Source organism: Aulostomus chinensis, chromosome 3, assembly GCF_037954235.1.
Source record: "Aulostomus chinensis isolate RoL2024-O1b breed Wild chromosome 3, RoL_Achi_v1.0, whole genome shotgun sequence".
In the NCBI taxonomy this organism is placed as follows: domain Eukaryota; kingdom Metazoa; phylum Chordata; class Actinopteri; order Syngnathiformes; family Aulostomidae; genus Aulostomus; species Aulostomus chinensis.
Genome location: NC_141322.1, coordinates 17,971,004 through 17,993,760, shown reverse-complemented (window position 1 = coordinate 17,993,760; position 22,757 = coordinate 17,971,004). Strand labels below are relative to the sequence as shown.

At 41.0% G+C, this 22,757-nt stretch overlaps 1 protein-coding gene across 1 annotated transcript; it reads left to right on the top strand.

The window, feature by feature from the left end:
* The first annotated feature begins 11,799 nt into the window (after positions 1-11,799).
* Positions 11,800-19,538, top strand: gata2b (GATA binding protein 2b). The gene is made up of 6 exons (XM_086199217.1): positions 11,800-11,899; positions 12,097-12,526; positions 12,938-13,528; positions 14,725-14,870; positions 16,926-17,051; positions 18,935-19,538. The coding sequence occupies exons 2-6, from the start codon at positions 12,301-12,303 to the stop codon at positions 19,208-19,210; spliced, it is 1,365 nt and encodes a 454-aa protein (XP_086055343.1). The 5' UTR covers positions 11,800-11,899; positions 12,097-12,300; the 3' UTR covers positions 19,211-19,538.
* The last annotated feature ends 3,219 nt before the right edge of the window (positions 19,539-22,757 follow it).

Sequence of the window (22,757 nt, the reverse complement as noted above, 5' to 3'; positions counted from 1 at the left end):
TTTATGTAGTATTTCCAGAGTACAAATACATCCTTGCCTATGTTTTACTTGAGATTTTGTTGACAATAGTGGATCAGAGGACTTGTCATAGCAATGCAGTGAGAGGAGCTGACTTCTTCCTGGTTAAGCAGTCTCTGACATTCAAAGCACATTACAGCAAAGTGAGAGGAATCTTTCATTTGAAGTTAGAATCGTCTAATGGCCTTCAAATATATGTATTATATACTTGAATACATATTATCCTGCATTTTATATATCACATTATCGTTATGTGATGTGTTTCGGTTAAAATTGCATAGAAACAGCCTGTGAATTTCAAATTACACATTTATACATCTCAAGCACAGTACTTTTCCCAGTTTTACTTGAGAAAAGACGTTTAATCCTTAAAACTTCTACTTTACTTGTTTATGTAACTTCAGGATAATTGAAGTACTTGTGTACTTTTGCCGTTTCTGAATAGTTCTGCAGAAAACAATTCAGGGTTGAAATGTAAAAAAAAAACAAACAACACCTCAATATTCTGCCACCTTGTGGCTCAAGATTGTATTGTACATAAAAATACAAGTGTTCTGAGCTGAATTTAAGTTGCTAAATCATCACCGGGCTGATCACATATTTGCTGACATGTCCTCTTGATGATCTACCCAACTACCTGACTAAGTATATACTTTCAGAGATTTTGGCGATACTAAAATGTGGATATGGTGGAATCTGAAAAGCAGAACATTAAATAGGCCTTAATTTCATCCCTTTTGTGGAAAGAAATCACTTGTAACTCATGTCTGGTGTTCTCCCCTCATCTGAAACTGTGGTGCTGTCTTTCACTTTCTTCCTCTAAATAGCTTCTAAGAATTCTGAATTCACGCTCTGCAGATAGCGAGTAGCATGATGTGCTTGGCTTCTTAAAAACAAGTGTACTTTTGAAATGAAGAGGATTCAACATGGGGAGAGTTTGATTTTGCTGTCTTGAGTATTGTTGTGCACTCATTAGCTCCTTTCCCCCTTGTTTCTTTCTCTTACACATTGGCTTGTACACACCCTCCTCCACAAAATACACACATCCAATCAAGACCAGTCGCCCATGTTAAGCATCATATGTATCAGTCCTCCTGTCCTCCTTTCTGTATCCATCAGTCTTGTTGACAAGTGAGGAACAGAGACTTAGGGTTGTGTCACCACAGTATCCTGGCACGATGTCTGGAGAGGATTGATAGTGGTGCTGCTGCATGATGTGGAGGGTACCGGCATATGCTGCTGCCCCCGAGCCGGAAGCCCAGGTTGGGCAGCGGTTAGCCAGCACATCCCTCAGAGAAGCTCTGCGCTCCACCAGGGGAAGTTCCTCTGTGACTTGTGTCAGTCGCTACAGTGTGCCTCAAGAAACAGAAAATAGACCGCAAAGGCTGACCTCATCTTTGACCTTGATACAGTACATTCAGGAGCAATTATTCACTAGAATTCTCCTCTCTTGAGCACAAGCCAGTTTGATGGGTTATCAAATCCAATCTAATTATATCTACATAACCCTGAATCATAATTGGCATCAATGGACTTTATGATAGATAACCCTCTGTCCTTACACCCTCAATTCAGGCGATCAAAACCCATTTTAACAAGGAAAACGGGGCAGAAACCGCAGGGAGAGTCACAGAAGAGGGATGACAACAGACATACAACAGATGCTGCAAGTAAAAAATCAGATCATAATGTTCAGCATTTGAAGACGATACTTGTTCATTATGCATCTGGTGAAATTCAACATTTAGTAGCTTCAGATGCTGCCAAGTGGGCCCAGAGGAACCCCTTTCCACAACTGCAAGAAAAGAAACCCAACAACTTATTTCTCAAATGGCTCGATCATCTATTCATCCTGGTATATGTCCATCAGTCCACCCAGCTCTGCTGATGATCAGCTTTACTCATCTGGTGATCAGTCACACCCAGAGTGAGAATATTGTATAAAAGTTGGTAGATTTGACAAAAATTTCACTTCAGCAACAATGAAACGGTAAGATTTAGCGCTGCAGTAGTCTGAATCAGTGAAGAACACAGCAGTATTTATATGGATATTTCATACTGAGCAAGCTTTGCTGTTCAGGTCAGGAAAACAGCCATCAGGACCGCATGGTGTGTGTCGGTCTAACAGCAGGTGGTGATGTTGCTCAGCTAAACTAAAATCTGGGAAGCGATTTCCTCCTTGCTTTTCACATGAGAAAATACAACTTCACTTCAAACAAAAAGCCAGAAACTCTTAATGTCCAGAAAATAGATATCAAAATGAAAAGAATCTATGAAACTCTAAAAAGCACGTTTGTGTGAAAGCTGATAGATAAGATGGTTAAAAAAAAAAAAATGTCGTGTGTGCGTCTGTGTTTGAAAATTTGAGCAAAATGTAACATCTTTTTCTTTCTGTGGTTTAAACTGATTTCAATTCACAAATCCAAACTAAAGAAAATTGGAGTTTTATTTATTGCTGACAGTGTAATGTTGTTTTTCAACAATGGGAGCAGCATAGTGGAGGTTGAAGGTCAAATGGGCCGAGCCAGTCTGATGTGAGAGAGGAAGATTAAAGACTTTGATTCTTTGTAACACTGTTTTAATGTAGGATATGAAAAGATAAACCTGAGAATCAACCTCATGGTGCCTGCCGCAAAAAAGCATAAGGTGACATAACAGTTTGTTATAGGTGGTGATGTTAGAGGCCTGCGGTGGAGAGAAATTCCATCCCTCCATCCATTTTCTTCCTCTTATCCTGTTATGGGTCGTGGGGGGGCTGGAGCCTATCACAGCAGCTTTCAGGCGAGAGGCAGGGTTCACCCTGGACAGGTCACCAGTCCATCACAGGACCAACACATAGAGACACACAACCACTCACTCTCACAGTCACACCTACGGTCAATTTAGAGTATCAGTCAGCCTCGTCCTCTCTTGATGTCTTTGGACTGTGGGAGGAAGCTGGAGTACCAGAGAGAACCCACGCAGGAACAGGGAGAACATGGAGACTCCACACAGAAAGATCCTGTGCTTGAGCCGGGGCTCGAACCTGGAACCTTCTTGCTGTGAAGGGACAGTTCTAACCACTGCACCACTGTGCCGCCTTGGAGGAAAATTTTCATAGTTTAATCTGCTCTCATGGTGATAAGGTAGAGCATGTAGGCTGTCAAGGGGTGAGGAGGGGAGGGGGATTAAGGGCAGGAAGCAGGAGTGGGTGAAGTTTCAAAAGGTGTGTGGGAGTATAACGGGCCGTTAGGGGCTCCCCTCCCTGACCACAGGGCCAGAGAGAGACAGCATGTACCTGCTGCCTATGATACTGCTACTCCTGCACAGAGACAGAGCAAAGGAGGCAGCGATCCGTTTGAAACCGGAATTCACCAGAACAAGTGTATCCTGATGTGGTGAGGAGCTGGGGTGAGGAGGGGAGGGGAGAGAGGGAGGACATGTGGCAGGCCTCACTCCACTTCTTGTCAGTTCTATATCTGCACAAGAGAGTGAGTAGGGAGGGGCATGAGGCCTTAGAGCATGAGTGCATCGTTCTTTAACAAGATTTTAAGTGCCTAGAATACTTATTTGATAACCTATAAAGTGATATTTTTTCTGTATATGTTGGTAATTATGTGCTGTTACACCATCATGTGACTATGAGAAAATTCAACCAAAAAAACAAAACAATTTAATTTGAAGATCATGGGAATCCAGTAGAACCAAAATAATCAGATCATAACTGTCCCAACCATGACAATGAGTGACAATTCAGAAAGTCTGAAAATGAGCAACAATATGATTCAGTTTCTGTTGCAAATGGATTGTACCAAAACATTTACTTTGGTCATAGAGCACTCAGAATGATGTCAAACCTGCCAATGGTTTAATAGGTCGAGAAAATGAGGTTGCACACCATCATGCAGTCATTATATCAAGGGAGAAGAGAGAATGCATCTTTCAGACTTCCTACTGAAACACTTTTCACCTTCTTTTAAACTTTATTTTTTTGATTTCTTATATCAAATTAGTCTAAAAGATGACCATTTTCTAAAGTTGTACATTTATGGAAATTAAGGTCAAAGTACAACAACTTTGGTCATCTTTCGGCTGCTGTAGTGAGTTCTGCCGTAATGAAGGAAGTCTACTAATTTCATTGACTCAACCCTTCTTCCACCTGGCTGTAATGACCATTTGTATTCTTCACAAACAGTCACATGACTGCTTGCTTTTGAGACATACTGCTCATACCGATTAAGCTACAGATAACTCTTATCTTTCAGCTCTTTCTTTTATTTTTACAACCTCCACCTTTTACTGTTTTGGTTCATTTTTTCTGCTCCATCAATGTTGTTGTGCTCAGCAGGCAGGAAAAGTCAGTGATTGCAGCTGGTGGACATAGTGGAGCATTTAACAGCTAGATATTTCCCATATGAAAGAGTGGAGACCGTAAACCACATGGCTGCTAACACCTGTTTGGAAATAGATTCACTGTGCCTACTTAAAGGTCTAATATGTAGCACTGAAATGTCTAAAAACGATGCTGAAGTTCTCTTTTGGTCATATCTGTACTTAAACTTTGATTAAGGTAAATATTTCTTATATCCTGCAGTGAGAAAAGTACACACATTCCTCTGATAATTGTGTAAAATGAGTCTCTGGTAAAAGTACTTCATCAGTTTCCTAAAGTGAAACTGATGAAGCACAAGCTCTGTAACTGGCAGTGGCAGTGGCAGTCATGTTTATTCATGATTGCACATAACATGAATAAAACTTAAATGTATTTTCTCATCTGTGAACATCATTATGCCGAAGTGATGGTTTTGACAATGAAGACAACAACTCCCATGATCCTATTCTCTTTGATTCAGAGAGATTTGTAGATTTAATCTTTTGCGCCAGAGGCAGATTAAACAGCTTCATGATGTGATGTATTGTCAAGGTTTACATCACTTTAAAAAGCCAATTCATTTATAATTTTCAACGTAACCGAAACAATAAACTATGTTTTTTTGCCCCCTCAGTTGACCTTTGTCTCAGACTGTCACTGTTCCTGTTATTCTCCACCTGACTGTCACACTAAAACCAGGGAGAGGAGATCAGGTGAGGTGAAGACGTTTGGAATCCTGATCAGGCAGATTCTCTTTTTCAAATAAAAAGGAATGTTTAATCTGATAATACCCACTGACACAAACACACCAGAAAGGAAAGGTCAGAAACGGATCATCATAATCCACATAAAATATCAACAATAAACCAATACACAATTATAAAAGTGTGTGTGTGTGTGTGTGTGCGTGCGTGCGTGCGTGCGTGCGTGCGTGCGTGCGTGTGTGTGTGTGTGTGTGTGTGTGCGCGTGTGTGCGTGAAAACTAGAATACAGCATCGGTCAGTTATGTTTGTGTTTCTCTTCTCGCTGGGACATTCTCTTGTACACCTGCTGGAGTTGTGGCCAAGTAACAAACAGACACACACTTATCTTGTAACTGCAAGTTCACAACTTCCCTCCCTTTGAACAAATAACATAGTGAATTCCTTTAAATGCAATGAGAAGATGTGTGTGTGTGTGTGTGTGTGTGTGTGTGTGTGTGTGTGTGTGTGTGTGTGTGTGTGTGTGTGTGTGTGTGTGTGTGTGTGTGAGAGAGAGAGAGCTTATGTCAAGTACCTTTTTATACAGTGTGAGAGAGGAAGAGATGAATAAGATATTGGCTCTCTGAAGTGTGTGTGTGTGTGTGTGTGTGTGTGTGTGTGTGTGTGTGTGTGTGTGTGTGTGTGTGTGTGTGTGTGTGTGTGTTTGTGTGTGTGTAAGGCAGGACGGGTTTGCTCAGCTTAAGTAAAGCAGCAGACATTTCATCTGGAAAAGGAAAGTAGGGATTTATATTCTGAGGATCAGAGGCAGATTGAACACAGAGATGCACACAAAGCTTGCTTGAAAGCATCAACAAACCCCCCCCCACACACACACACACACACACACACACTGAACCTTTAGACAATAAAAAACACGCAGGTGCATTTCTATAAAGTAATGAGGGGTTGACACCTCTTATTTAATTTAGCAGCTGCAGGAGATGAACGCCACTTTGTCCTCAATAAAAGGTGAATGAAGTAATCTGAGACGCTGGGTGATAAACACTAAAATCATTTTTATGCAAACGACAAATTTACATCACTATTTGGAACCCGTTCAGCATCTTCTTGTAGTTTGTGTGTATTTGGTCTTATTTGATCCATCAGATATGAAGAACCATGCATGTTGTGTTTTGTGTAATCTATCAAGTCAGTGATACATCTGAATTTAATCTGCATCATCACACAACAGCATAAACATAACATGGACAGAAGTTATTCAGATTAATGGAGACTGAGTATTTGTGAAATGTTTTCATGCTATCTTACTATTTAATAACCATTTAGTTTCTGTCCACTTTAACCAACTACAGTGACTTTGGCAGTCCAATCCATCATGCAAACACAATTTATTCATAAAAGCTTTGTTCACGTCAAATTTACCTTTGAACCACAATCTCAAAAACCAAAAAAACTAAACTAAACTAAAAACATATTATAACCAACTGCATTAAAAAAAAAATCATCATTATGGATTAGATATCCCAGAATTATAAGAGCGGTACATGGATTTTACACACATCTGAACATGCGTGCTGCTCCTCAGCACACACAGACACATGAGGTCCCACAGGAACTGGAATGAGAAGTTCTGAATGTCTGAAACTGATGAAAAAGGTGTTTAGAATTCTTCAACTCCCTGGACAGCTCTGGTGAAACATGACTTTGACTGACAGGTTGTTAAAGACGAGGTGCTATAAACCCTCAGTTCCTGCTGCTCTCTGAGCAGGAAGGGAACGAATGACCCTTTGACCTCTAGTTACTTATTGGAGGCGCTTCTCAGAACTGCACGCAGTGAGACGACATCCTGAAGACCCTCCAGTAAATGTCCTTACTTGACATCCAGGAGCCACTCGAGTGTCTCTGCAAGCTTCTTAACATGAAGAAACATAATAAATGAGTTATATTCTATATAATACCCACGCAGCAAAGGAGGATTCATACACACAGAGAGCAAGAGACAAATTTAGACTAAAGTGGAGTCTAAATGTTTCTGTTTACTACAGTGTGGATTGCAGGGCTTTACAGAAAGAGAGAACGTGCAGGAAAATTACAAAAAACAAAACCAATGTACCAGTGCAAGATGAGACGTGCATGATAAGTCACCAGTGGGGTGATCTCCATGGTGCCCCTGATCCATCAATCTGATTGAACAACTTGAACATACATCACTCTAGAATGACTCACAATGAAGCACTCACTTATGGTGAAGGGAAAAAATAGTAAACATGGAGGATAAATACAGTGTTTTTGCTCCTCATGTCTCCCAGATGGTGACAGTCAGATTATAAAGCAACATTAAGCATGTTAGCTTCCAACATTGAGTTCAAATGTACCTAAGCTATCTTTGTCCTGCAGGTCTTAATTCAGGGTAACCTGGAACATTAGAATGCGAGTTGGGTCTCAACTAGAATGACTTATTCACGTCCTGGTGGATTACCTGCTGCTACATCACTGCGTGAGGAAGGAGAGAGCCTCTCCTCTCCCCTAGATGTCACTGTCCGCCTGCAGCATGGTGGGCTGTCCTGTTCACGAAGCCTCATCACGGATGCTCCTAAAAGTTCTCAGTTACAATTTAATTTTATTTAATTTAATAAATTTCATGAGGTTTTTATGTAATTATTCATCCATGTTACATCAAATATGTCATGAATTTGGAATTTTTAGTTAATAAAATGAATAGATTATAATGTGAATCATTTTGCACATCATCTTGAAACCAAAACTAAGTTCTGTCTGAACTTTCTCTCCTGCACTGACCCACTCATGTCTGTGTTAGTGTGAGAGGGAAAATGGCCTCTACCTCAGAAATCCTGAGACTTGTGGATCTATAGAAAGCGAGAGGAGAAGGACTCAACATCATGTCTTTAATCAGGCGAGATGAAATCTGTGTTTTGTGTCTCAGGTCAAGAGAACACGATGTTGTAGTCAAGGAACAATGAATCGAGCTGGATAAAACATGAGAGTGAAATAAGAATAATTACACTGTGTTGATGTAGAAGATCAGAGAGAAAGATGTAACAGCTCACCACAAACACCGCCAAACTGATGATTAGTGGGAAAATCAGCAAGGTTTCAAGTCTGTTTTGTGTGTGTGTGTGTGTGTGTGTGTGTGTGTGTGTGTGTGTGTGTGTGTGTGTGTGTGTGTGTGATGACGGCTATCAAAGCATGTCAGCAAAGGTCATCACACATCTTTAACCAGATAATATATGAAAAACTGGGAAATGCTCTGTCACTGTAGAGAAGAGGAGGAGGAGGAGGAGAAGGAGGAGAAGGAGGAGAAGGAGGGGCACTCCTGACTGGCTTGACTTTATGTTTGACCTTTTCGGGAAGGAGAACTAATCCTTGAATATAATAGACTGTAAGATATGGAAAATGAGTGCACTGTTATCTCAGTTACCCTGGAGACCATCAGCAGCAGCCAGAGCTGCTGCAGCTACCAAGATATTAAGCATACCATTTGTATATATTGGAAACATACCTTTTCTGGTCACACGTGCACACGCATGCATGCATGCACACACGCACAGACACATGCACACACGCACACACACACTCGTGCACTGAGGTTAAATGCTACTGTACTGTCTCTCTTCATTTTACTGGATGATGATTCCTCTTTGGATGAAGCACGTAACCTACAGCTCAGTGGACCGCGTGTCATGATGTGTTATTATCATGTTTATTCTGTCAGTCTTAATTTGGAGCACAGTTTAAAAAATGGACAAATGGGTTGTGAAGTGTCTGTGCCACCTTATTCAATGAAAATTTTGCAGATGTTTTAATCATTCTGGTTTGCCAGAAATAATCTTATAATAACACAGACACTCATAATGAGGCTTTATTCTTTTGTGGGAGGCCTTATCAAACCATCTCCACTGCTTTATTATTGAAGTGCCATGATTCACCACTGCAACCAAGCAAAGTGCTGAATGATTCAAACCAAGATTAAATAAATAAAAAAGAAATTCCATATGATTTGGTTTATGAGGTTAATGGAGCCTGAGCCGTTTAAGCTTTTATTTGACTGCATATACATTTTCTATTTGCACAATCTCCAATACGTGAAAATATTATTCAAATATATATATATTTTTTTCTCGCTGTGTGGAAGCGTCTGTGTCTGTTTAACTCTTATCCAGTAAAATCCGACATGAAAGAAAGAAGAAAAAAAAAAAAAGATAGCTCAACAAAGAACCGGAACCTCAGATGGCTCCTGCAGATAACCTAAAAATAATGGAAAAACGAGGTGGGTGTGTGCTGTGTCCAAATACGCAGAATAAAGACTTTGCACATGCAGAGCATTAAACTAATAGCGGACACGCTTCTATCTATCTATCAGTCTATCTATCAATCATCCACACAGATCTGGAGCAGCAGGCTAAATGATGCATTCCCGGCATTAGATGTATTTGTTGTGCGAATGTGAAAAGGCGGCGATAATCTGGGAGGGAGAGATAAGAAATACCATTTATTCCGCGGCACTTGGGAGCCTATTTCCCGGGCCGATCAGCCCCATTCTCCCGACACCTCCAGCAGCTCGCTGATAACGATTAGGCTATTTATTATCTTCACAAAGAACAAAGATTAGCCTGCACCGATGAAAAATTACCCCGGGATGGGTTATAATCAGTGGGACCCAAGGATCCTAGCAGCGTTGGATTCCCTCCTCTCTCTCTCTCTCTCTCTCTCTCTCTCTCTCTCTCTCTCTCTCTCTCTCTGGGACAAACACGCACGCACACAAATACACACTCGAACAAAATCATATTAATAATTAAAAAAAACAAATTCTATTAAAAAAAAACCTTTAAACAAATTATTTTACTCATTTGATAATATTATCATTACATTAACATGAAGAAGACACTTCCTTTTCCATGCAGTTCTAATGAGATTCTCAATGTTGGGTTTTTTTTGTTTTTGTTTTTAATTCTTCTTGGTTCGCGTGAGGGGAAAAAAGAGCATTTGGAAAAAAAAAAAGGCGGATTGAATTAATGTCAAATCCTGAAATGGAAGAGGATGTTTGCAGCCGATAAGGTTTTATCGCCACGCCAGATCAAAAGGGCTCACACTCCAAGCATGTGTATTTCCACATTATCATGCTGATGAGCTTTAATACTGCCGCTCTCTCGCCCCTCCGGTGGCTTCTGCTTTCTTCAGGCTGGAAGGTGTTTTTATTTAGCAAAATGAAGTTAAAATAATTATTTCAGGCAGTTATTTAAATTACAGGCCCTGATTTAAAAAAAAATATATATATACATATAAAAATATATATTTATATATGTGTATATATATATATATATAAATGTGTGTGTGTGTGTGTGTGTTCCTTTGAGTAAGGAAGCTGTGATATTTTAAATGTTGCTGCCTGTTTCAAACACACCCGTTCTACTTTTGATTTGCTTCAGTGGTTCAACAGCAAAAAGATTCTTTCTGCCAGGATCCACATTTGAGGGGAAAAAAATGAATCACTGATTGTTGAATAGGTGACATCTGCACGTGAGCATGTAAACATACTTCATGAGGCCCTTGAACGCGTAGTGACGTCACAGCTTGAGAGAGTTTGAAGGGTAACTGAGGGACTCTAGGCAGATTCTGTGCAGCACAGTCAACAACGGGCCGGCTGTGTGCGTAATATGCGGAACTGAATCAAGTAAAATGTGGATCAGCCTTTTCGAGCTCATCACAGTCACGTGAGCAATCAAAACGTTCATCAAGCCAAAGGTTTGGGGCCCCTGAAAATACATCGATCATAAGATATAAACTTGAGGGCCCCCGAGTTATTCCTGGATGTGCCTTTTTCCCCTCAATGCAGTGAAATGAATGTAGGGCGTTGTTGTTTTTTTTTTTTTTGTGAACGATTTCTGTTTTCTGGTGGATGTGACAGTAAAAGAATTTTCTCATTGATGAGATGTATTTTTAAACCGAGTCTAACAGCACTATTAAGTCCAGTTTGGTGCTTGGATGCAGATTTATTCTTGGAAATCTCTGCAGACTCCAGTTAACCCCTCTCCCCCCCCCCTCTCTCTCTCTCTCTCTCTCTCTCTCTCTCTCTCTCTCTCTCTCTCCCTCTCTTCCTTATAAAAAGTTCATGTCCTGTTTTTTTTTTTTTCTCAACTAAAGATGCACTGACGTCAGGGGACGGCGTCAAGCAGGCGGCAGCGTCGAGCAGTCGGGACTGCACGCGCTCCCTCTCCAATTATCGTCTGTCAATCACGCGCGAGTGTGGGGGGGTATTGAGTAAATAATACAAACATTCAGTGTGCACACAAACGCGGTCAGTGTATTCATTCATTTATTTCATCTTCCAACTGTTCGCTTCAATTTAAAATGATTGCTGGACTCCGACGTGACGTTGCAAAGTTGGGGAATGATATTATTCCTTAATGACGTCAGACAAAATTTCCTTAAACAGCTGTAATTTTACAGAAACCCAACACGAGATGCTGCAGGACTTTCCACATATAGCTAGGTTTTAAATGTTGACAGAGACTTCAATCTATTTAGCTGTTTCAATATTAGACTACAATAGGCCTGGTCCCCGGTATTAAGCCCAGATATCTGCACACTATAGAAAAGATTTTTTCTGCACCGCCTCTGAGGTTTTGTGCAATTGGCTGAAACGAATCTTTATTGGTGGCCCCGCCCACAGCTGTCAGCCGCGGTTACATGTTGCTTCAAGTCCCGGTGGACGCAGTTCACTCTGACAAACACCGACTCAGAGAACCGAGCACGGACACCCAGCGTCCAGACAGTTTTGGGTGGGAAAAATAACAGTGGTTTGGCAAAGGTAGGAAGTGTTACTTTGAGGGACTAAAAATGAATTCTGGCGCATGTTAGCGGGTGGAGGTTTTTATTCTGGTTATTTATTAGTATTATCTAAAGTTGAATCTCCCCGTGCAACAGTCTGCTTTGAATGATGGATGTCCGCAGGCTGCAGGACAACTCTTCTTTTTAAATATTAACATCTGCATTTGCGTCTTGCAGGTTTCCAGTGTCAAACTCGACGATCGATGTCCTGGAGGAGAAACGAGGAATTAAATGAAAGTAAACGCAGCTTTGGTTCTCTGCTGTAGATGGGCACCGTGAAGACCTCATAACGGAGAGAGGTGTTAGAAAAATATTTTAGACCAACTCGAGTCCTTTTCTCGGGATATATTTGGCTTTTTGACGCTTCAAATAGTCACAGAGATGGATGTGGCGGCGGATCAGCCCCGGTGGATGCACCACCACGCCGTGCTGAACGGCCAACACCCAGACTCGCACCATCACGGCTTGGGGCACAACTACATGGAGCCCACGGCTCAGCTGCTGCCCCCGGACGAGGTGGATGTTTTCTTTAATCACCTGGACTCACAAGGGAATCCGTACTACCACAACCCTGCGCGGGCCAGGGTGTCCTACAGCCAAGCGCATGGTGAGATCACGTTGGAGCAGCTCTTTGACTATTAATCTTTAGTTTCACAGCAGGAAGCTGTCATTTGTAGAAATATGTTGATGTTTTAGCCATGAAACTATTGCACACATTGTATTTATCCTCAGCGAGTGTAAAATATCTGAAGTACATCCGGAAGTTTGGGATCGTTTTCTTGAGCAGCCTTTCTGTCTGATCCTGGATTTTTAATTAGTGGGGGGAAATTGAATAGTTAAACTCGTTAAATTAATTAAATGCACATTTTACTTCAGGTAATCAAGGTTTGATTAGACTGTTTTTAGTTTTTCTTTCCTCCCGTTAAGTTGCGGTTATTTGTGCAGCCAGACTTGCCCGTCTCCTCACTATTTTAAAACCCCTGAATCGGCCTCTTCTCACCTCCACATTATTTCACAGCTCGTCTGGCCGGGACTCAGGTTTGCCGGCCTCACCTCCTCCACAGCCCGGGGATCTCATGGCTGGACGGTGGGAAAGCAGCTCTGTCGGCGCACCACCACCACAACCCCTGGGCCGTCAGCCCCTTCAGCAAGCCGAGCCTGCACCACCCGGGCTCCGCGTCCCCCGGCGGCCTCTCGGCCGTCTACCCGTGCAACAGCACCTCCAACACGGTCTCCGCATCCTCGTTAACGCCGTCGTCGCACTCCAGCCCCCATCTATACACTTTCCCTCCCACTCCACCAAAGGACGTGTCTCCAGACCCGGGAGCCGCTTCTCCGTCATCCACCAGGATGGATGAGAAGGAATCTAACAAATACCACATTTCCTTACCGGAGGGGATGAAGATGGAGGGTTCGAGTCCGCTGAGGAGCAGCCTGTCCTCCATGAGCGCTCAGACCCCCTCCACACACCATCCCATACCGACGTATCCCACCTACTCGCTGCCAGCGGCCCACGAGTACGGCAGCAGCCTGTTTCACCCCGGCAGCCTGCTGGGAGCGTCACCCGGCTTCACCTCTAAGAACAAAGGCAAGACACGGTCCTGCACCGGTGAGTGTCCCCTATACCTGTCCAACAGCCAGGCAGCGGGAATTAAACCACAATAAAATAATAATGTTGTTCGATAAGTTAGTCAGAAAATTAATAATAAATTGTCTAACCTCTGATGCTGTGCAAAGAGTATTTTTGCAGCTTATTTTTGGATTTATACATACAATTCAAATGACTATTATTTTGTTTCTATTTTTAAATGACGCTTTCTAAATGATGCCTTTTTTAATTAATATACAGGATGATAATGCAAGACAGTACTTCCTCAGTTAATTAAGTGATAAAGGCTATAGACAAAACAATTTGAAATTATTCAAAAGATACAATGAATTTGCACAGGATACGATGACTAATATAATATGGAATTAATGTATTCCAATTGTAACCAGATTAATGTCTTTGTTTGATCCATTCTGCAGCTTTGTCTCTTTTTTTATCTGTCATTATTCATTTATAATCTCCAAATTGTTTTAGAGTTCAAAAATAAAGAATGTAACAAATAATGTTTCCAAAATAAATACAAATGTTCTCAGAAGCCTCACCTGCGCTGCATGGCTCCCAACACAGAGCATCTGAGACAATAATCCTCTTTAGTTAAGTGAGACTCTCATTAGTCTGCAGTAGGACAGTGAACTGGATCCGGCTCAGAGGTGTGAAAGGAAGCTCCACATGCACCCAGTTAAACCTCAGTATTTAGAGTCTCTGTTACAGGACACATTAATACATTGTCCTGCTTGTTATTTGATTGAAGGAGCTTGAATGTGTTAAAGAAGGAAGGAAATTCCCTTTAACTAAAGAGTTTGTTTTAAATAAGAGACAAGTTTACTTTTACAGGTTTTATTACGTTGTTGATATCTAAACTGGACTGTAATTCAATGGTCACTGATGCAAACGTTTAGAGTCACCTAAGTTAAATAGTAGATGCTTGGATCTGTAATGAAGGGTGTTGAGCTAAAAATAAACGAATTTGAATTTACATTCAAGCAGTAAAAAAAAAAAAAAACAACAACTTGAATTTTGAAATGGATTGTCCTCCTCCTCATGTGAGCACATATTAATTCAAATATCCTGTATGGAAATTTAAAAAAAAAAAAAGCACTGTGGCAAATAAATCTGAAAATGTTTGGCAGATTAAAAAAAAAAAAGTGAAAGCGTTGAGTCTCCTTGCTCGGTCTCAAGGCTGTGTTTCCCCTCAGAGGGCCGAGAGTGTGTAAACTGTGGAGCCACGTCTACGCCTCTGTGGAGACGCGACAGCACCGGACACTACCTGTGCAACGCCTGCGGCCTCTACCATAAGATGAACGGCCAGAACAGACCCCTCATCAAACCCAAACGCAGGCTGGTGAGTCCACTGCTGTGTGTGTGTGTGTGTGTGTGTGTGTTGTGAGGGTAGTACATATAAAGAGTGTAAGGTGGAAGGGGAGGGAGAGGAGGCACAATTCCAGGAAAGATATATTTTCCCAAACAGTTTCCAGGAATTGTGTTTGGTGCTCACCTCTTGCTCCTTCGGCTCGAGCTGTTAGCGGAGTGGGACTATCTGTGTTGTTGCTGTTATCATTATTACTGCTACTTCTGATTCTGTCATTGATAGTAGGGCCACGCAGCACACCATTGCTCAAAACAACACGCTGGCCCTCTTGACTTGCTGAGTGTGTTGCACTGAGGGGTTTTTATATGCAGGGAGAAAGTGTGTTAGTTTGTTTTTATCATGAGGGGAAGGCAGCAGCGGGGGAAACCATACGTTTGGTCATCAGGGATTTTTCTTTGAAAAGGGCTGCTTTTTTAAAGTTAGGAAAATTCTTCTTCATCTAATGCTAATTAAAATCTTGAAAAGTCATTATATGATGTGGAAAAATGCAGTGTGTGTGTTTCGTGGTTTCGAGAGAGGGTTTGAGGGTTTGATATTCCCCATCATGCTTCAGACATCTGTGCTGCTTTGTTATACATTTCAGCTGTCAAGTTCATGTCAGAAAATGCTTCAATACACGATCAAATTCTGTGAAACATAATACCTGCTGGTGAGTTACACTTATAAAGGGTACAAATTTGGATTAGACATGTCAAAACTAGCAGAAACAATGCTGTAAAGACTTTAAAAAGAAGAAGTTCATTAGCATTTTCAGCAACTTAAAAAAAAGAATAAATGCTTTGCCTTCTTTCTGCAGCATCTGTGTGTTCATGGAGCAGCTGTGTTTGCAGTTCTCTGTTACATTAGATTCAGTCAACTTGGAATAAATGAGCAGTAGGCTAATAAATGAGTATATAACAAGAGATTCTTGTCCTAAATAAACCAGAATTACCTCACGGTTCTGATGATTCAGTTCAAAATGACGATGATATGAACCAAAAAAAACCTCATTGGTGAATCACCTGCCATGATCCCAGTCCGTTTATGTTGAGACTGTTCGGACAAGTAGACCTAAATCTATACAACATAAATTCATGGAGCACGTAAGCAAACAACCGTCTTTTCCGTGTAAAATATATGAGCATTTGACTTCAACATGTTTTAGCTATAACTGCGTATAGGGCCATATATCAGGCCTGGTTTCCTTGCAGCGCTCCAGCAGTGAGTCTTGAGCTCAGAGGCAGCAGCCCTCCAGTTGTTTCCTATCCGGATATCTGACTGGTCCAGATAAAGCAGCTGGGCCAGCGTCTGTTTCCTCCTGCAGGCTCCTAAATAGGCTCAGACCTCATTTTCTAGTGGTCAAACTCTCCATCCATGACACAGAAAACACAACACAGTGTGAACAAGTTTAAAATAGAGGATTGGGAAAGTTTTGGGAGCAGCACGGGCGCTGTTGTTTTTCAGCTGAAATTATATATTGTAGAAAATAATGATGGTGTGGATATTAAGAGAAATCACTTCTACAGCGAAGGGTGCAGATGGAGGTTTAAGTGAGGATCAAGCCTTGTTCGGTCAAAAGCTTGAGAGAATGAAGGAATTGTTCACACACACTAATACAAGGTTGCTTTGAAATGAAAAAAAAAAGCCTTTTTTTTTTTTAAATTGTGATTAATTCATCACGGCTGTGTCTTGTGCCAATGTAGCAAAAATTGTACTGGTTCCAGTTTCCCAATTATACATATTTTTCTGGTTCTTTTATACTACAAGAAGAGTAAACGGAATCATTTGAGGTTTGGATTGTTGCTAAGAGAAAAATGAGACATTTAAAATGGCACTGCGATCTCTGAGAAAGTATGATTGACAGTTTTTTTGAAATAAAATCAAGAATTGAACCAAAAGAAGTTAGATTCGCCATAATTAAACAGTTTAGATCACAAGAAAAGGAAGTTCAACTACATGTATATATTCAATTTACTGATATTTTCTCTTGTAGAAGCTCTCCTTTGTCTGCCTGAGCTCTTTAATCAAAAGCTGATTTCTTTTTTTCAGTCTGCTGCCAGACGAGCAGGCACCTGTTGTGCTAACTGTCAGACGACCACCACGACACTCTGGCGGCGCAACGCTAATGGAGACCCAGTGTGCAATGCCTGCGGCCTCTACTATAAACTACATAACGTAAGTCTGCTGATGGCCACGTTGGTTCTGTACAAAGCCGTAGACGGGAAGTAAGCATGCAGGTTACACTGATTGTTGAGGCATAAGAGAGAGTTGTTCTACTCGCAGACACTGTTGGAGTTATTGCTGTTTTCTTTCTTTGTGCTTTATTGTTTCCATGGTAGGCGTAATCCCCTTGAGAGTCACAATGGTGGGACTGTTATTGAGTGGAACTGCCACAAGGCCAGTCTCTGTATGAATAGCATTAAGACTTGAGGCATCAAAATTCACTAAATCTTCTAGGGATGCTTATTTTGAAGGGAAGAGTGTAATCTTAACATCTCCCACACACATACAGCCTCTGCAGCAGAGGCCTGATTTGTATTTTCTCTGCGTCTCTGATAAATGGACTGCGTTCGCTCCGTGTAGCACCTTCTCAGAGTGCTCCTCTCATTCACTCATTCATTTATCCATTCACACACTGACTCACACAGTCACTTAAATGCCGACTCCGATTACCAGACAGCCTCTCTCCCTCTGGAGCCATGCAGCGCTCGCTGAATGTACCCACAACGCTGCACGTAACTTCATTACAGTAAATAGAAGCGCTGTCCTGTTGCTGGAAATACTCACACGAGTAAAAAAATACGTTTATCCACGCTGGAGACCCCAACAGACACTAACAATGGAAGTTCTGAGCTGTTCAGGACTTCATTTAGACTTCCAGCCCTGTTCTTAAGATAGGAACCGGTAGATCTGGGGGCTGAGAACCACACGCAGGGAAGTTAGAGGGTGTTTCTCAAATATGAAGGATTCTTCCCTCCTTCAATCTGGAGTCCTCAGGTCCTCTAAGGGCTACAGACAAGATTCCCCCTTAGAACTGGGGAACACACCAGGAACAGACCAGCTAGCGGAGCGTCTGTGTTTCAGGACCATGTGATGGCTATTGTGGCTGCACCGGGCGCTGATATGTTTGAAAGCATTAGCTTCAAACTGCTGCATCTCATAGTATTAAGAAGTAAGTCATTATGGTCAGAACCATAATGTCAGATCATGAAAGTTCATGTCAAAATGATTTAAAAGGCAGATTTCACTGCCATATTATAATTTTCTTATTTCTTCTTTAATGTAAATTATCAGCTCCAATGGAATATTCAATTTCTAAGTTACATTTTTTCTATTCATCACTAATGTGGCACTGTGGCAGGAATGAATATGAGGTATATTTAATCTCTGAAAACAAAAATGTTTATTTATCACGGAAAAATAACAACAAATGACAATATAAGAATTTTCCCTGCAACGATGATCTTTATTAAATGGGAAATTAGCTCCAGAATCAGACTGCTTGCTGCCAAGAGGACAAGTCACTTCTCACCTTGGGCAAATTTCCAACTGGACAATATTTGGATATTATTTTCAATACATTATTATTCTCTCAATTGAAATGGAGCTTTGGCTCTTATATTTACATCGCCAGCGATGCTGTCATTAATTCTAAAGTCACGCATGTGTGGCAGTGTGGCTGACTGATGTTGAGAACACTAAGTTCATTGTTTCAAATTCTCAGATTATAAAAGATCTTGGAAAATGGATCAGTGCTTTGGTGAGGCTTGATACTGTAGCAACCTTGAAATATGGACACGGTTTTAGGATCCTTCCTCATGCTTGAGAAGCACCAAAGGCAGGCTAACACACTCTTGGTTTTACAAGATTTAGTGACTAGCAAAAAAGCAGCGCCGCCTCATCCTAGAAGGACTGGGATATTAAGTCTCTATATGTCACAAGGCATATTTAGAAAAACATTTTCATTACACGTAAAAAAGCGTATTTTCTTGGTCTCAACCTCATGACTTTCACCATCATCATCACTCGTCTCCTAATGTCTCTCTCTCTCTCCGCAGGTCAACCGACCTCTGACCATGAAAAAGGAGGGAATCCAGACACGCAACAGGAAAATGTCCAACAAATCCAAAAAGATCAAACGTGGCAGCGAAAGTTATGAGGACTTTACCAAAAGCATCCACGACAAAAGCTCTTCCTTTAGCTCACTGGCCGGACACATGCCCATGGGCCACTTACCCTTCAGCCACGCTGGACACATGCTTCCCACACCCACCCCCATACACCCATCCTTCGGCCACCCACACCACACTAACATGGTGACGGCCATGGGCTGAGAGCTGCTTTATGTAACGTGGTGATATGAAGGGTGTTGGGGGTCTCATAGGTGACAGTGTGTTGACGGTTAAAGACATTCAGTCAGTGTGTCTTCATCTAGATTGTCTCTTGATTGATTATGCAAAACGGCATGTTGGATGAAGGATGTATCATGGGGACTTCCATCTGTTTATCTATACAGTTTTTTATCCACGCACGAGAGAGAGAGAGAGAGAGAGAGAGAGAGAGAGAGAGAGACTGTATCCTGTCATCATCATGTCAGTCAGGCACACACACACACACACACACACACACACACACACACACACACACACACACACACACGCATCATCATCGTTTTAGTTCACCACCCAGCGCTGACAGCACGACTGCAGCGTGGCTCCTGATGTGCCCAGCAGGTTAACAGTAACTGTGAATATTGTAAATGAGAGTGAAAGGGACGTCCCAGACAGAGCCCCCCCACCCCCACCCCCACCCCCACCCCCTGCAACATTAAAGGAAAATATGCTGGATTTTTTTTTTTTTTTTTTTTTGCTCATAGATGATTTTAAAGGAATTTTCAACAACAAGCAAACAAAAAAGTTTATGAATCCTAATTTGTTTATTATAATTAATGTTATTATAATTATTGTTATTCAGATAATTTATTTTCACTGCTATGTGTTTTTAATTTTTCTTCTATTATATCCACCGAATCATAATATGGATACCTTTTATCCCAGTTATGAATATATTTTTTAGCTGAAGTGCTTTCTTTGAGCTGGACAACATTTTTACACCTAAGAAATAAAGAGATCGAGTTCATGATGATGACACCCGCTTCTTCTCTTCCATAACTTCCGCTCTTCATCCAGATATTAACATTTGTACTAACTGTGCTGTCCGCTGTGATGATAACCCTCGTCACCGTGTCCACTTTATCCAATTCAGAGCTACAATCTCAAAAACAGTCTTTTGTTTTTGGGTTGTTTTTTTGTTTTTTTGTACGATTATACTCAAATATTTGAGTATGAACTTCTGTGCATCATATAAGTTGTTTGCATCCCTCTTCATCTCTGGAACACCAGATTAAAGGCATCCTTTGACATTCAGGAGATTTGCTTTTTCATTTTCTTTGATAGAAAAGACTGATCCAACTTTCACTTCTGACATCTTTCTTAACCGGTAGCTGAATAACTGAGCAAACACTGGAAGAAAGAAAAAAAAAGAAAGACACAGCCTGGTTCTTTCCATCAGAAACAAAATCAGAAAAACCCCTTAAGTTCAGTCCTAACATCCTGACACATAAAACTGTGATTTTTATGACTAAAACTACAGAAATGTTGCTGTACTCATTCCTTCTTTCAGCCTTTAAAAGCTGTTCTTCCTATCAAACTTCGCAAATCAACACATATTGGATTTACACTTTAATTTACATGCAAAACCAGTTTTCATAATCATAAATCCAAACAAAAACAGTTGAATGGAAAAGAATAACTGAGGCAACCAATTTAGCAAGTTCAGAGGTAAAAGAGAACAAGCATCCTCAGGGAAAACCGACATGTACACAAATAACAGAGAGAGGTCTAATGAAATCAAGTATTGTTGGTCCCACGTGAGTGAGCGTGCAAACAGTTGTTTTGATAAAAAGGTTAAATAAGCAGACAGGATGATGTTGGCTGTTGCTGCCATGATTTCTCAAAGCAAAACGACAAAGTCAGCAAATTCTGAGGCTGAGCAGAAGGGAGAAGTGGACTCCAAGACTTTCTGCCAGACAGCCTTTGTTTGACATGGTTGATGCTGTTCTATTTTAAACCAAACTGACTTTTTCCTAAACCTAATCTAGGAGGTTTTTTTTCTGCCTCAAACTAAAAACTGTAAATGAATATTTAAAAAAAATAAAATAAATAAACCTCTCTCATGCAGAGATACCCTTTTTCTGTCAGAAAAGGTCTGTCTGCCAGAAAATATTTGGGACAAATATCCACCTCATGCTACAGAGGCTGCCCAACTTCCCGCTGCCACCTCCTGACATAGTCGGGTATTACATCATAATAAAAAGACCAAAAGACCAAATAAAATTCTAACTAAGTGCCTGGGACAGCTTTGAGCTTCAACTGAAGTGCGTAGGATATTAATCAAAAATATGACAACGTCATATGCGGGCAGCTAAGAAGTATTCACAATGCAGTTTGCAAATGACATATTGTGCCAAATGATATACTGTAGGTGAGCATAAAAAGAAAACCAAACAAACAATATGACACGCAATTAAACTCTGTGGATTTCTTGTTCATTGTTATTATTTTAAGTCAGTCTTGCCTTATTTTTCATTTCCACTTTTTCATGCTCGGTTATGTGGATGAGAAGCCAACATAGCTTTTGTGTGCACATAACATTTATGAGTCCGGTTCCTGTGGATGTGCATTCGCTGGCCGCTCCTAAAAACCACACATTCCAATATATTCAGCCAAATACGCTCTAAAAGTGAGTGCTCTCTCAGTCCGTATGCTAAGCTAACCCAGCGCTGACCTCTTCATTTCTGCACACACACACACACACACACGAGTGGTAGTGATTAGTTGACTCTTGGCATGAAACTAAAGCTTATTGTCTAAAATATAAAACTACGAGGCTTTTGGAGAATCAGCAGCCACATTAACCAGCTCAACAAGTGTTGCTGATCTCACCATGGGAAGAAAATCAATAAAAATGAAGCGATAGATACAACTGTCGTTTAGCTTCAGCATCAGAACCTTGACTTGATATTTTCTCCCTGGATTTTTTTTTACAAACCTACAATTCAACTGAACATATTTCCATCAAGAAAAGCTCTAAACGCAACTGAATTTATCAAATACAAGAATCTGATTTATCTTCTGCAGCTTTTTAAAGACACTCATCAATCATAAGGAGTCACTCTTTCTTTCCTGCTTTAAAGAACACCATAATATTTCCCGCTCTGGTACGTGTTGACACGAGCAACCTTTTTCTGCCCATTGAATGCCAGTACTGTACGACACTTACAGATATGAGTTCTAAAAATCATCTACATCAGCTTATTACAGTCTGACATAGAGAGCAAAATATTTTCTATAGTTCCGACTGCGGCTTTGACATAAATAAAAGTTTTTTTTACTCTGATAAATCAAGAAGAAACAGTGCAAGGTATGAATTTAAAAACGTTCTAATTTGTGGTCATATTATCAGAGCTAATGTAAACCATATATAAACAACTCCACCCTGCTGTGTTCCAGTCTTGACTGTGACACAAATTGGAGCTGTTGAGGCTTGAGATGATATGGGTCAACTGGAGTGCAGCGCGCCGTCTTCTCTCAAGACTTCCCAAACATCTCACCCTGGAAACTCTTACTCCGTCCTGCCTCCCACATTGCACTCAACCTTCATCACAGACACTGTCACATCCTCCCCGACAGCGAAATACGGAGACTCTTCCCATAAAGAGGAAGTTTAAAAGTGGCCAAGTGGTAAGAGAAGCTTTGGGGACTGGGTGGGCATCTTAAATCAACTCACAAGCAAGATATATAACCCCCCACCTTTGTACAT

What these genes read in the sequence shown, in the direction of transcription:
- gata2b (XM_086199217.1), top strand. Translation starts at nt 12,301, where the DNA reads ATGGATGTGGCGGCGGATCAGCCCCGGTGGATGCACCACCACGCCGTG. An exon ending in CAAGACACGGTCCTGCACCG is followed by an intron (nt 13,529 to 14,724) that starts GTGAGTGTCCCC and finishes GTTTCCCCTCAG; the next exon opens with AGGGCCGAGAGTGTGTAAAC. An exon ending in TCAAACCCAAACGCAGGCTG is followed by an intron (nt 14,871 to 16,925) that starts GTGAGTCCACTG and finishes TCTTTTTTTCAG; the next exon opens with TCTGCTGCCAGACGAGCAGG.